At 53.3% G+C, this 14,517-nt stretch overlaps 1 protein-coding gene across 5 annotated transcripts in view; it reads left to right on the top strand.

The window, feature by feature from the left end:
* The window catches only part of Myh11 (myosin heavy chain 11), a 96,366-nt gene that overhangs the window by 35,511 nt on the left and 46,338 nt on the right, over positions 1-14,517 (top strand). For 3 of the 5 annotated variants that reach the window (XM_040733611.1, XM_040733615.1, XM_040733613.1), the window contains 6 exons: positions 54-156; positions 1,821-1,841; positions 3,640-3,732; positions 5,814-5,877; positions 6,305-6,403; positions 12,180-12,323. In XM_040733611.1, coding sequence (XP_040589545.1) covers positions 54-156; positions 1,821-1,841; positions 3,640-3,732; positions 5,814-5,877; positions 6,305-6,403; positions 12,180-12,323 — 524 coding nt within the window. The remainder of the gene's footprint in view (positions 1-53; positions 157-1,820; positions 1,842-3,639; positions 3,733-5,813; positions 5,878-6,304; positions 6,404-12,179; positions 12,324-14,517) is intronic. The other 2 variants (XM_040733612.1, XM_040733614.1) reach the window with 1 other exon arrangement.

The following is a 14,517-nucleotide window of genomic DNA, read 5'->3' as shown; positions in this document are numbered from 1 at the left end:
TGGCACTGAGGGTCTCCCCTGGCTTGTGGGATCATCATGCCAATGTCTTTCAGAGGTGAGTCTGGAGCTGGGAAGACAGAGAACACGAAGAAAGTAATCCAGTACCTGGCTGTGGTGGCGTCCTCCCACAAGGGCAAGAAAGACAGCAGCATCACGGTGAGTGACGAGCGAGCGGCCTGGCCTTGGCTGACTTGAGTGAGCAGAACACCAGAGTGAGAACTCAGCCTATGCCCCCAGGATTCTCCCCCTCGGATGGGACGGGCTAACTCTGGGGATCCCTTCCCCTTGCTGTGACTATATGGTCCCAGCAGTATGGGAATTGAGCCTCCTGCACTGAGATCTTCCAGGGATACTTCTTAGCAGAGGCCCTGCCAAACCTGGTAACTGTGACCAGATTTTCTGCTGTGGGAACTGTCCTACAAACTCCTGATCCCTGGCCTTTGTCTCTATATCTGGGGCCAGCAAATGTGCCCCACATACTGTCCCTATGAGGTAGGACTCACTCTCAAACTGGAACTACCCCATGTCCCAATCTCAGGGGACAAAGATGCTGGGGTCACTCAGCATGGGTCCCTCATTCACCGTTGGCTGAGGCGCTTGTCACACACCACAAGGATGAGGTCCTGCAGGGACAGAACCCAAAACACACAAAGAAGCAAGCAAACAAACAAGCCAAAAAAAAAAAAAAAAAACCCACAAAGGCCCACCCTGGCCCAGCAGGAAGAGGGCTTACAAGGAAAAGTAGAGGAGTTTCTGGAACCTTCCCTTGCTTCTCTTCCTCTCTTCCCTTGCATCTGTGGGATCCTGGGACCCGTCAGTACCTCTATATAGATGCAGAGGACAGGAAAGACTTCTGACACCCTGCATCTTGCTTCCTGTTCTGAGGGGTGACGGACTGGCACAGGGACCAGTGAGCCTAGGGGTCTCGGGGACCTGGGGTGGGTTCTGGCTATAGCCTGGGAACCTTTTCCTCTTAAACAAGCCCAGCACCACAGATCAGTGTGTTAGCGTCATGTGCAGGGAACACCAGCCTGAGTTTGTGCGGCAGGGAATCTCCCTTTTTCTATATAACGAGAATAAGACGTAACGGGATGACTCCGCTTTAGAGGGCTGGACGCTTCTTCCCTGTGTATGCGGACACACCGTTTCCCCCACCGGATCAGAGGCCAGTGTGGGGGCTGGGACTCAGCTGGTAGAGTGCTTGCCCAGCAGGCCACAAAGCTTTGGGCTCATCCCCAGCGCCCCCATAAACCAGATGGGGTAGTGCACACTGTAACCCAAACACTTGAGAGGTAAAGGCAGGAGAGGCAGAGGTCCAAGTCCATCTTCAGCTGTCCAGTAAGTTTGACACCAGCCTGGGAAACATGAGGCCCCGTCAGAAAGAAGGAGGAAGGAAGGGAAACAAGGAGGGAGGAGGAGGGAGGGAGAGGGAAGGAAGGAAGGAAGGAAGCAAGGAAGGAAGTTAGACACCCACTGATGCTCCAGCAGTTAGGAAATGAGATGTGACGGTAAGGTACGAGCCTATGATCCCAGCACTCAGGAGCTGAGGCAGGAGGATCCTGAGTTCAAAGTTAGCCTGGCTTTACAGCGTCTCAAAAGGAACAGAGGGGCCGAGGGAGGGAGAAAGGAGAGAAGGAAGGAGAGGCTGGAGCGTTGTCGAGGGGAAGGAGCTCACCATCTCACCATCGCTGTGGGCTGGGGTTAAGTGGCAAAGCCAGCCAGAAGGAGCCCCGCCCAGGGCGCCCAGCGTGGGGTGGGCGTGGCTGTGAAGGCAAAAGCACTGACGTCTGTTTCATGCTGTGCTGTGTCCCCCACTGCAGCAAGGCCCATCCTTTGCCTACGTGAGTAACAGGGTTTTCCTGGTGTGACGGGAGGCACCGAGTGGATTAAGACCTGCATGCATCTGTTGCACCCACGGGGGGCCCCTAGCGGATGTGGGAACAGGGCAGACCCCCGAGTCCCTGGACTCCCAGACTAGTAGAGGCACCAGAATGTCATGCAGTGGGCGGGGGTGAGGCGCCAGAGTGCAGGATGGGGAGCATTAGCTGCCCAGGGGCTCCCGCAGGGACCCCCCTCCCCACCCCGCCCCGGGAGCTGCACTCCATCCAGACTGGACGAATTGTCACGGTCCGGGATGAGCCTCATCCCTTCCCACGATGTGCCCCACCACCAGTTTCCCATCACACTGGAGTGCTCCCCATCCCATCCGTCCAGCGTCTTAGGACCGTCGGGCTCCAGAGTAGCCCTGGCTTGGTCCGCGGGAAACCCAGCCAGGGCAGAGCTACTTTCCCCGCCTTCCTGCCCCAGCTCTGTCTCCTGCACGCGTGTGTCTCCGTGCATGCGTGTGCCGTGTGTGTGTCTCTTCTGCATGCCAGTTGCCTCACCCAAGACATTTGAAGCCGTCTTGGGTTTGTGACACACGAGCTTTGGCGGCTCGGTAAGGCCCCAGCTGTGCGGCACAAACCTGGCCCCACGCGTGCGCGCACGCACGCGCGCAGACCCCTTCGTGTGCGTGAGCCGGACTCTGATACAGAGCTTGTGGGGCTGGCGCGTTGTGTCCCAGCCTAGAAGAGACCCTCCAGGGTGTTCCAGGTCAACTAGTCTGTTGTAGGTAGATGGCTGTCTGCTTTGTCTCGGGCGAGAAGCTGGATGTTATTTGACATAGGCCGTGTGACCTTTGCCAAGTCACTTCACGGCTCTGGAATAGTCTCATCACCCATTAGATGAGGTCTCTATGTTCAAAGCTCTCCTTGGAAGGCCTTTCAGTGTGCCTGCTAGAAACCATCTTTACAGAGGAGGGAGTTTCGTGGGAAACCTTTGTATCCCAAGTCGGCACAGGTAGATGCAATCACTTCAAGTATCTTCCTCCTCACCAAGGAAAGTAGACGACTCTTCTGTCAGTTTCTCCAGTGGGCCAGGTCCACTTGACGCTGGGGCTTCCATGAAGATAAGACCATCTGCATCTCATTCTGCAGACTGCAGTGCAGGGGCCATGGGCCAGGGGGCAGCAGCCACTGCCTTCGGTGTCTTGGCTTCCCTGGCGTGGCTTCCTTTGTCGGCCCTTTCCTTGCCTCCATTAATTCACACTCAGGAGCCCTGCAGAGGGGCCTGGTGGGCTGCACGCAGTCTCGGCTGCATTTAATCTGCTAGATGGAGCTCTTGCAGCTCCCGAGGATTCATTCTGCAGCTGCTTGGAAAGGATTTCTGATGGGCTTGGTGCCTCCCAAAGAATCTTCCATAGGAAACATCACGAGTCCAGGCCTGTCAGATGCAATGCTGCAACTTCTTTTAAGTTGCGCTGGGCGTAAGCAGTTGGGAAGGTTGTGGTAGCTCAACTCGGCAACCCTGACCTGTGATATCACCGCGGACAGCGGACAGGTTGTACATGGCACGCTCCTAGGGGGCACCATTCACGGTGTTGTAGGCAACCCAGCGCTGTATGATGTAATAACGCTGGTCTCTGGGAAGCAGGCATCTTCTCTGTCAGAAAGCTCTTACACACTGGTCCTGTACGTCTGGATGTGACATCCGGGGCCTAGGAGGGGCCGAGAACAGGACAGAGCCCGTGACCAAAGGGCAGAGCTTTGTGTGCAGGCCCTAAGCTGTATTCATCCATAACTGGATGTGAATGAATTTTAGGGGGAGCTGGAAAAGCAGCTTCTACAGGCGAACCCAATCCTGGAGGCTTTCGGCAACGCAAAAACCGTCAAGAACGACAACTCCTCTCGTTTTGTAAGTAGCAGAGCTATATGGGCGTTTCTGGGACAGATGTGGGCACCCTGATGCCGCACCCCCTCCCCAAGAACACAGACTGTAAGAGAACAAGGGCCCTCCCAGACTAAAAAAGAATAGAGGGCAACCACGCTTGTTCCCTGTCCTTCTGTCCCGAGGGCTCCTGTCCTCATTCATTCAACCAACAGTCACCGAGCGTCCATTCTCAGTTAGACATTAACATTTGTGGTTTACCCAACCAGCATTTACTGAGCACCTACTGCATACTAGACACATGCAATTCTTACTCATTCATTCATTCGTTCACTGAACAAAGCATGAATTGAGCATCTACTCTATAACACACATGTCTGTCCTCTACCAAATGCTGACTAAGCACTTACTGCACACAATCGTCGTGGTAGACACTTTTATAAAGACCGCTCCCCCTGCCTTTTCATTTGTTAAAAGCTGGTCTTTATTAAGCACATATTGCATACCTGGCACTGACGTAGGCACCAAGAACACAGTGAATAAATAGTCTCGGTGTGGCTCCAGACACAGGAAGGGGGTCTGCTTTGGGGACAAGCAGTCAGTGGTGCGGGAGGCGTCACTGTCACTGTCCTGTGTACACTTTCCCGGGTCCCAAAGTCGTCTCATTCCTTGTTCAAGACTAATGGGTTGAAGGATGCAGAGAAGCATGGTAGGCGCCACAGCCTACCAGAACTGCGCAGGGCAGCGAGGCCTCCATCAATCAGGCAGCCTCCTGAGTGAGGGGAGCAGAGGGAAGGCTGTGCTTGTCAAACAGAGCGAGAAGCAGCTGCCGTTTCAGGGGTGCCTCTTGGACCTGTAACTCTCTGGGGCAGGGGTCCACGGGGAGCCCCCTGAAGGGAGCTGTAGCGAAGGTTCAGGGGTCAGCAGCACTTCACGCTCTTGCAGAGGAGCGGGGTTCCGTTCCCGGAGCCCACGTGGTAGCTCACACCTGCCAGTGGTGACTCTAGCTCCAGGGGCTCTAATGTCCTTCCCAAGCCCCCGTGGGCACCCACACACACACATTTCTCACACATAGGCACGCAAACACATACACATGAGTAAGAACAAAATTAATCATAGAAATTAAAGGAGACACTTTCCCTGCCCATCCAGAAGCTCCACCTGGGCCTGGCTTTGTTGCCCAGGCCTGTTCCCACCGCAGCTACTCACGCGGTGACAAGTGCCTCGGCTACCGAACACTCCCATATTCACACAGACCATCTCGATGTCCTCCCCCTAATATGAAGGAGGAAGGAGGCCATTCAGAGCCGGGCGTGGTTAAGCATGTCTGCAATCCCAGTGCTCGGGGAGGCTGAGACCAGAGGATTGCCGACTCAAGGCAAACCTGGGGTGCCTAGCAAGACCCTGTTCAGAACACAAGTGTGGAGCCTAGGGGAATCAGTAAGGGGGAGCTCTGGCTCAGCATCTGTGGGGCCAGGGCTTCCCTTCACAGCACTAGCGGGAGCTCGGAGAGCTCAGTTAGTAAGTGCTTGCCCTGCAAACACGAGGACCTGAACCCACAAGAAAAAGCAAGACGTAGTGGCGGGTACCTGTGGTCCCCACCGTGGGGTAGCTGGCTGAGTAGCCAGCCCTAGCCTGTTTGGAGAATTCCAGGCTACTAAGAGATTCAGCAGCAAGATGGACAGTGCCTGAGACAATAACACTTGACATTGTCCCCGGGCATGCGCTTCCAAATGCCCCCTCCCATACACACATGCGCAATAAAGCATTTCAGCCTAACCCAGTTGGTGTAGAAAGGCCTGTGACTGACAGCCACCTCTGAAGAGCAATGTCGCGCCAGGCCACTTGACCTCTATCAGTCTCAGTTTCCCTACCCCCTTGGGAACAGCCATGAAGGATTTACTTGTTTTATAAACAAATGATGTTCCCTGCATGGGTTTGATAGGCCTGGGCATGCTGTTTGCTGTGGCCCAGCAAGACTGGGGAGCTCTGAGCATTTGTGAGAGCCTCTCCTGCTCCCGCTTGCCCCCCCCCACCTCCCCACCTGCCTGTGGTATGGGATCTGCGCCGAGCCTGGCCACGCCATCAACCTGTTCTCCTCTCCGCAGGGCAAGTTCATCCGCATCAACTTCGATGTCACTGGTTACATCGTGGGTGCCAACATCGAAACATGTATCCTTTGATGAGCCAGGGCCTTATCTCCCTCCCTGGGCCTGGTTACTCAGCTCTCTGCTACTTGTGGGTGTCTGGAGAACAGAATTAGAAGAGAATTAATTCGCATCCTGTTTTCAGCATGTGCTGGGGTAAAGCTAGGGCCGGCCTGGCACCAGCTGACATGTGGCCTCCGTCACCTCTTTGCTAAGTCTTGCCCAAGGCCAAGCCCCTTGTCCTTAAAGAGTTCGCCTGAGATCAGCTGCCCTACACAGGCTCGTGAATCAGACGTTGGGGCCAACTCTGCCATCTCTTAGGTCCCTCAAAACTTTCCAGGGAACCTCTCAGGTTCTGGGGGACACCTGCCTTGGCAGTTCAGTTTTAGGAGTTGAGCTGTGAGCTGAAGCCCTTGAGCTGGGCCCAGAGTCCTTAACTCCTCTCCAACCAGATCTTTTGGAAAAGTCTCGGGCAATTCGCCAGGCCAGGGATGAGAGAACGTTCCACATCTTTTACTACCTGATCGCTGGAGCCAAGGAAAAGATGAAAAGTGAGTGTCTGCCCTGATGGGTTCAGGGTCAGGGACTGGGAAGGGTCTGAGGCGAGGAGGGGGGTACACAGTCCGCCGCCTCCTCTGGTGCAGTGTGGTCTTCACTCAGCAGATGGCTCAGTCATACTTTAGAGCACGAACTGTTCAGACCCCGTTCCAATCCGGGACTTTAAAGGAAGCAGAGGACAATGACTTAGAAAACCTGTTTAGAAAACCTGCCAGGTGCCTAGGAAGGTGGCACATTCCTTTAATCCCAACACTCAAGAGGCAGAGTCAGGAGATCTTTATGGGTTTGAAGCCAGCCCGGTCTACATAGTGAGTTCCAGGCCAACTATGGCTACATAATGAGACCCTGCCTTAAAAAACAAAACAAAACAGAAACAAAAAATACCCTTCAATTATATTTAGTTGTTGGCTTTGTGTTGCTTTTGAGATCAGTTCTGCTTTTGTAGTATGGGTGGCCCCCAAAATTGCTGTGTATCTCAATTTAGTTTGGATTTGTAATCCTCCTGCCTCAAGTTCTGAGCCTACAGGCATAGGCCCCAAAGCCCAACCTTGTATTTTGAGTTTAGAAAGAATTTGGAGGGCAGTGAATTCAAGACGTTCCATTACCGAGGTCTTGTTCTCTTTTGAAGGTCTCATGTGACCCAGGCTAACCTCAAACCCACTGTATAGCCAAGGCTGGCCTTGAAACCCTGATCCTCCTTCTCTGCCTCCCAAGTGCTGTGGTTTGTGCACGCACACACCCCCACTCCCTCCTCCCCTCCATCCTTTCTTTTGATTCTGGGCATGGGGCCCTGGACTTGACAAACACCCGATAAGTCCTGTAAGTTGAGCTACACCCCAAACAGACGTTTTCTTAAAGGCCACATAGCCATTGTCTGCGCTCCTATAGGGCACTAGATTCTGCTTAACTCTGCCCATTACACAGACACAGCCACAACGAGCATAAACCAGCAGAGTGGGTGTCTCAATAAAACTTTACAAGAACAGGAAGCACACTGGTGTCTGCCAGTTTCTATTGTAAGTTAATTTTTTTCCATGTATCTCAGGTAAGAAATAAGCAGCTTTGGCTATGCGGGAATCAAAAACATTTTTTCTAGCATAGTATTTTTATTGATTACTTGGGAGTTTATACACAGTGCACCCCAATCACACGCTCTCCTCAGCCGTTCCAGGTGTGCCTCTCCATCCTTGTGCCCCCCAAAAAAAGGAAAGGAAAGAGAAGAGAAGAGACACCAATTTATGTTGCTCACAAGCTCACTGGAGCGTGGTCACACTCCCAGTACCAACCCCTTAAAGAAAACTTAGCCCTTCCCGGCCCCGCACCAGAAGCCATCAGATGTGAAGAGTTTCACTTCAGAAATCCTGTCACAGTTTTTAAGGGCTCTCTTCGGTGGCTTTCTGTCCAGACTGCTTCTTCCCTTCTTTGGTGGGGGGAGGGTCGAGAGGGGGTGGTCACGGGAGCCTTGGAGTTGAGGAGTCAAACTTTTTTTTTTGTGGTTTTTTGAGACATGGTTTCTCTGTGGCTTTGGAGGCTGTCCTGGAACTCGCTTGGTAGTCCAGGCTGGACTCACAGAGATCTGCCTGCCTCTACCTCCTGAGAGCTGGGATTAAAGGCATGCGCCACCAACACCCGGGGAGGAGTCAAACTCTTAAAGGAACATCAAAATTACAGCCAGGAAAGGGACGCGCTGGTGAATATGGGTGGACGGTGGAATCCATGGGTGGACGGTGGAGTCCATGGGTGGACGGTGGGGTCCATGGGTGGACGGTGGAGTCCATGGGTGGACGGTGGGGTCCATGGGTGGACGGTGGAGTCCATGGGTGGACGGTGGGATCCATGGGTGGACGGTGGGATCCATGGGTGGACGGTGGAGTCCATGGGTGGACGGTGGGATCCATGGGTGGACGGTGGGGTCCATGGGTGGACGGTGGGGTCCATGGGTGGACGGTGGGATCCATGGGTGGACGGTGGGATCCATGGGTGGACGGTGGAGTCCATGGGTGGACGGTGGGATCCATGGGTGGACGGTGGGGTCCATGGGTGGACGGTGGGGTCCATGGGTGGACGGTGGGATCCATGGGTGGACGGTGGGGTCCATGGGTGGACGGTGGGGTCCATGGGTGGACGGTGGAGTCCATGGGTGGACGGTGGAGTCCATGGGTGGACGGTGGGATCCATGGGTGGACGGTGGGGTCCATGGGTGGACGGTGGGGTCCATGGGTGGACGGTGGAGTCCATGGGTGGACGGTGGAGTCCATGGGTGGACGGTGGGATCCATGGGTGGACGGTGGAGTCCATGGGTGGACGGTGGGATCCATGGGTGGACGGTGGGGTCCATGGGTGGACGGTGGGGTCCATGGGTGGACGGTGGAGTCCATGGGTGGACGGTGGAGTCCATGGGTGGACGGTGGGATACATGAGTGGACGGTGGGATCCATAGGTGGATGGTGGAGTCCATGGGTGGATGGTGGAGTCCATGGGTGGACGGTGGAATCCATATTTGTGACTAGGGTTAGGACTGAGTTAGAGAACTGACGGCAACAAAAAATGCAAACTAGGTTTCCATCAGTTTTCTGCCCCCAAGATATTTTGGTTATGATTAGCAAAAAGACTGGGGTGCGAAGGCCTGGGGGGGGGAGGCAGGGCAGCTGGGTCAAGGCCGGCATGGGCTACACAATAGAACCCTGAGGGAGGGGGAGGGGGGAGGAGGGAGGGAACAGAGAGGAAGGGGGAGGAAGAAGAAGGAAAGGAAGGCAGGAGGAAGGAAGGGGCAATCACAGGAGGAAGGAAAGGAAGCTACTTTGAGAGGCGTGGTCAGCCCAGCCGCAATGGGGCATTTGCACGGCCCTGCTCTAGGGTTGGTGCCCCTCATTTCACTGTTCTGGAACCGTAGCCTTCTGCAGCACCCAGGGCGAGATGGACCAGGGGTACTGGGTGGATGCCACACCAGCAAATAGGTGACAAAGCAGTTCCCAGTGGGAGCCCCGCCCGCCCCGCCCGCCCCGCCCGCCCCGCCCGCCCCCCTGGGGTAGCTCGTTCCCAGTGGGAGCCCCGCCCCCCTGCCCGCCCCCCTGGGGTAGCTCGCTGAAACCCTTTACCCTTCTGCCCTCTGGATTCCAAGCTGCATTTTGCTCCATGCTCTGCTGTGAGTTTTCCCACAATTGGGGCAGGGGTAGCAGGGGCAGGGGCATCTGAGGCGGGGGCAGCAGGGGCAGCAGGACCAGGGAACAGAGGAGAAAGTGTAGGGCTAACTGCATTTCTGGGATCTCACTAAGTGTTCCAAGCGACTCTGAAACTCATAGCAATCCCCCTGCCTTGGCCTCTGAAGTACTGAGATTACAGGCATGCACGACCACACCCAGCCTTATCTGTATTCTTGATGCCAGAGCTGGGAAGAAGGAAAGTCCGAGAGACTGAAATGCCTGTGGATCTTTCCAAGCCATGGATCATGGTGTTGGCAAAGACCCAAGTCCTTGTGACTAGTCCCGTGTTTCTCTGGGCCCAGGAGCTTCGGTTACCTTGGCCTTGGGTACATTCAGCTTTGGGTTCACCAAGTGGCTTCAAGGTAACCCGACCCATGGAAGACCTTGGCTTAAAAAGAGAGCGTCTCCTTGACATTGCTCCAAGTATCTCTAATTGTCTTGGCGAGGAGCAGATGTGTTGGAAGGGTAGCAACGAGGGCAGAAAGGAAAAGCTGAAAATGGGCGGATGGAAGGGGAACGGCAGCACAGGAAACAGAGCAGCTGGGTGTGGCCGTGGGGCCGGAGAGTTGCACACTGGGGAAAGCGCTTGTGCATACGCAAAGACCCGAGTTCCAGATCTGCCAAACCCGTGGGAAGACTGGCAGTGCCTGTGATCCCGGTACTCCCAGGTGGAGACGGGGTCCCTAGACTAGCTAGTCCAGCTGAATTTGTGAGCTCTGGCCTCAGTGGGAGCCCGCCTCAAAGTATAAGGTTGTGTGGGGAGTGGGGGTAGTGATTGAGAAAGACTTGATGTCAACATCGGGCTCCTACATGTACACTCACACTCACGCTCATACACACGCACACTCATACACATGTGTGCGCGCGCACGCACACACACACCACACACACACACACACACACACACACACACACACACACACACACGGGGGGGGGGCTTTTTATAGAACAGCCTTTCTTTTCTTGAGACGCCGTTGCTAAACTTCCTTTCCAGGGACACACAGCAACATCTATCCCTTCTAACACAGCTCCAAACAGAGGCACAATTCCACCAAGGTTCACTCTGGGGAAACAATGATTTCACTACACTTCCTTACCTCCTGAAAGAAGGTAAGGGATCACATACAGGGGTGGGGTGCTCCCCTCACAGGCCACCCCTGGAAAACCTTCACCAGCAGGGTATGAGCTCTTCTCTCTCAGTCTTCCCTGGTCTATGTTCTCTGTCTTGGCTCAGAGAATGCTCACTCCCAACAGTCTCATTCTGTAGACCAGACTGGCCCTGAACTTGAGATTGCTTGCCTTGGCCTTCAGAATAATACTGGGCCTATAGGCTTGTACAGGCGGGTGTGCACCAGCAAACCTAGCACAAACAAGTTTTATTAGGTGTAATAATATAAACAAGGGGTTAGCAAATAGGTTTCACCAAAGGAGCAGACAAGAGACACCCTACGCGCTGAGGACCAGGCTGTTTCAGTCGCAGCTGCTTACTATTACAATGGGAGACCTCCCAAGAAAATGGAGGCAGCTCTGTTTCAATAAAACTTTATTTACAAAGGCAACCAGTGGGCCAGATTTGTTAGCCTGTGATAAAAGGCTAGTCTACTGATTCAACTAGAGACAGCTGGAAGGAAAAAGGAGGAGGGATGAGATCTGAAGTTTTATGTATCATAGCAGGAATTCAGCATATAAGACCTAAATTTGATATCCTGAAGTAGTTTGTTACACACAGGGCAGTACATAATACACTACTTAGGACGTGTGAATCTGTTACTGTTTTAGATTACTCTCTATTGCTTTATGTAGTCATTTGTTTTTAAAACGTATGTGCATGTGTAGTTTTTGATATAAACACAGCACACATGTGAGGTGGGCATGGGGGTGCATGTCTATGATCCCAGCACTGAGAAGGCAGTCAACGCCAGCCTGGGTTACACAGTAAGAACCCGTTTCAAAACAACAAAAAAAACCCCTACGTGTGTGTGTCTATGTGTGCATATATGTGTATGTATGTGTGCATATGTGGGTATGTGTGTATATGTATACATCTGTGTGTATGTGTAAATGTGCATGTGTATGTGTATATGTGTACATGTATATGTGTGTACATATATGTGTATGTGTGTATTGTGTGTTTATGTGGGGGGTGTATATGTGTGTGTGCAGGTGTGTTTTATGCTTATGTGTGTAAGTATGTATTATATGTGTCTGTACGTATATGTGTATATGTATGTACATGTATACATACACATACACAAGTGAGTAAGAAGAGATGAAAATTCAGACCAGACACATCCCTCCCTGAGAAGAAGCAACCCTGTGTTAGTGACTGTGGTTGAGCTGTGGAGACAAGGCTGGATTTTAGCTGTCTGGTACCTTGGCGTAGGACACGACCTGCACCACCATGTGAGACCAGCCCTGTACATAAAGGCATACCGGACGGGCTTTAACCGCCCAACCTTGGGAAAGGGAGAGAAATGGGGATGGCCCAGACTGTTGCAGGGACCTTGTGTCACGCTAACGGTGGAAGTGTGTCTCCTCACTGGCTTCCCTCTCCTCTCTCTCTTAGATGACCTGCTTTTGGAGAACTTCAACAGCTATACGTTTTTATCCAATGGCTTTGTGCCCATCCCAGCTGCGCAAGACGATGAGATGTTCCAGGAGACGCTGGAGGCCATGTCCATCATGGGCTTCACGGAAGAGGAACAGCTCGGTGAGGCTCGTTCTTTGGCTTAGGAGACGGGTTTGTGTCTGTGCTGCTGAGGGATTTCCCTACTGGCCCTCATCTGGTCAGGGTAGATAGCTGCTTTCTGGGCCTCCATTGTTCAGCTCTGTGGTCCCTATGTAGGCTGTCGTTTTACTGACAGTGATACAGTTGTGTCCCAGCTCTTACATCCTTTTGTGGCCAAAGCTTAGAGGGGCTCCCTGTGATAGCCCCAAATAGTAGCATCTCACTAGCTTGGGTTGGTGGACCAAGGTGTGCGTGTGCGTTACCTGGCTGCCTGTGACGTTAGGGTCAGGGGTTACGGTTAGGGTTAGGGTTAGGGTGTGCCCATGCGTTACCTGGCTGCCTGTGACGTTAGGGTCGTGGGATAGGGTTAGGGTGCTAGCCCCAGGCTCTCAGGGCTGAGCATAGACTCACCAGACCCAAAGGAGGCGACGGAGACACAGCTCTTCCTGGGAAGCGTTCATCCCGGGAAGCATGCTGGCTTCAGTACTGTGACTCCAGAAACTCTTTTCCTTCAGGTTCACATGGGCTCTAGCACTCAGAGTTTACCAGGACAGGACTGTGGTAAACTGGCTTCCCTGCCCACACCCTCAGGTCCCAGAATATCCAGTTGCCTGCTGAGAGCAGGGCCAGAATGGGAGTCCCACAGCTGGTTCTAGCAGCCCTGGGCACATTCTCCCAGGGACTGTCCAGAGTCATGACCCCGCGTCAGCCGTTCGCACCTCCATGAGCGCTGCCTGAGTATTTTAATGCGTAGGACAGAGTCTGACAACCGTATGTGTTGTGAGCTTTGTAACAAGCAGCAATCTACCCGAGCACCAATGTCGAGCCCTGATTATATTTGGTTTCAATACATTAGAGTGACTACCTAGCAAGAAAGTGGATGTTTTAGAAGTATGTTTTTAGCTTAATTTGTTTTTTAAAAACAGTACCTTGCAAAGCTGTCCGCACTGGCCTGGAGCTCTCTCTGTTCCTGGCTCAGCCTCCCTGTGCTGAGATTATGTGAGTGTGCCACTGTACCCAGGGAAAAGCCAAAGAAAGATCTTAACCATTGATTTTCTGGGGTGGAGCATGCCATGGTGCACATATAGACGTTAGAGGACACTTGTCAGGTCGTCAGGCTTGATCTTCTGAGTCACCTGTCTGGTCCCAAACTGGGTGGATTTCATGTTTAAATTTTGGTTCCTGTCATACTAAGAAACTCTGGTCACCCCTGGAGAGAAGAGGATTGGTAGATTATCTATTGCCACCCTGTGAGTCCTCCCAGCTCCTAAGTCCATCACGATCACAGCGACCAAAGATTCTCGAGGAAGGGTGACTTGACTCCGCCTTTACCCAGGGAACACTTTAGCAAGGTCTGGAGACATTTTCTTAGCTGTCCTAGCTCTACGAGTGGCCACTGCTGGGGTCTTACTGGGGAGTGACAGGGTACTACTAAACATCCCATGGGCGTACAAGGCTGCCTTCTGCCTAAGAATGTTTGCCCCGAGTTCAGCGAGACTGAGCTGAGGTTACATGGCTCACCTTCACTCTGCAGGAACTTTGGCAATGCCTGGGTTACATCGGTACTTTCCAGAATCATGAGGGCAGCACGTCCTGGTTTGCAAAGTTCTTTTTGTGGGTGTTAGTATGAAAGAGAACGGCCTTAGCAGCGCCCTGTCTGTAGCAGCTTTGCAGTGGGTGGGGGAGCGGGTGTGTGGGTAGGTTGGCAGTTAGCAACTGGGTCTTCCTCCTCCTGACAGGGTCTGGCCCTTCTGGTGTGACGACAGCTGCTATGAAGGTGCTAAAAACCCGTGGTTTAGCCTGGGGAATCAAAGAAAGATGGGATTTCTAGACTTTGTTCTTGGAACATGGTGACTGCACAGTTCTAATTAAGACAGCTGTGGGCACCGGTCAGTGACACACCCTCCGCTCACCCAGTCATTCTTTACCCCACACATCTGTCTAGTCACCCGCATGCCAGCCATCCATCCATCCGCCCGCCCACACGCAGGCATCCGTCTCCCATCCATCTATCCATCCATCTGTCCATCCATCTGTCCATCCATCTATCCACCCATCCATCCATCTATCCACCCATCTGCCCGCCCACACGCAGGCATCCGTCTCCCATCCATCTATCCATCCATCTATCCATCCATCTGTCCATCCATCTATCCACCCACCCATCTATCCATCC

The sequence above is a fragment of the Mesocricetus auratus genome, unplaced genomic scaffold (assembly GCF_017639785.1).
Source record: "Mesocricetus auratus isolate SY011 unplaced genomic scaffold, BCM_Maur_2.0 Super-Scaffold_100031, whole genome shotgun sequence".
Classification (NCBI taxonomy): Eukaryota; Metazoa; Chordata; class Mammalia; order Rodentia; family Cricetidae; genus Mesocricetus; species Mesocricetus auratus.
This window is presented reverse-complemented; position numbering and strand designations above follow the sequence as displayed.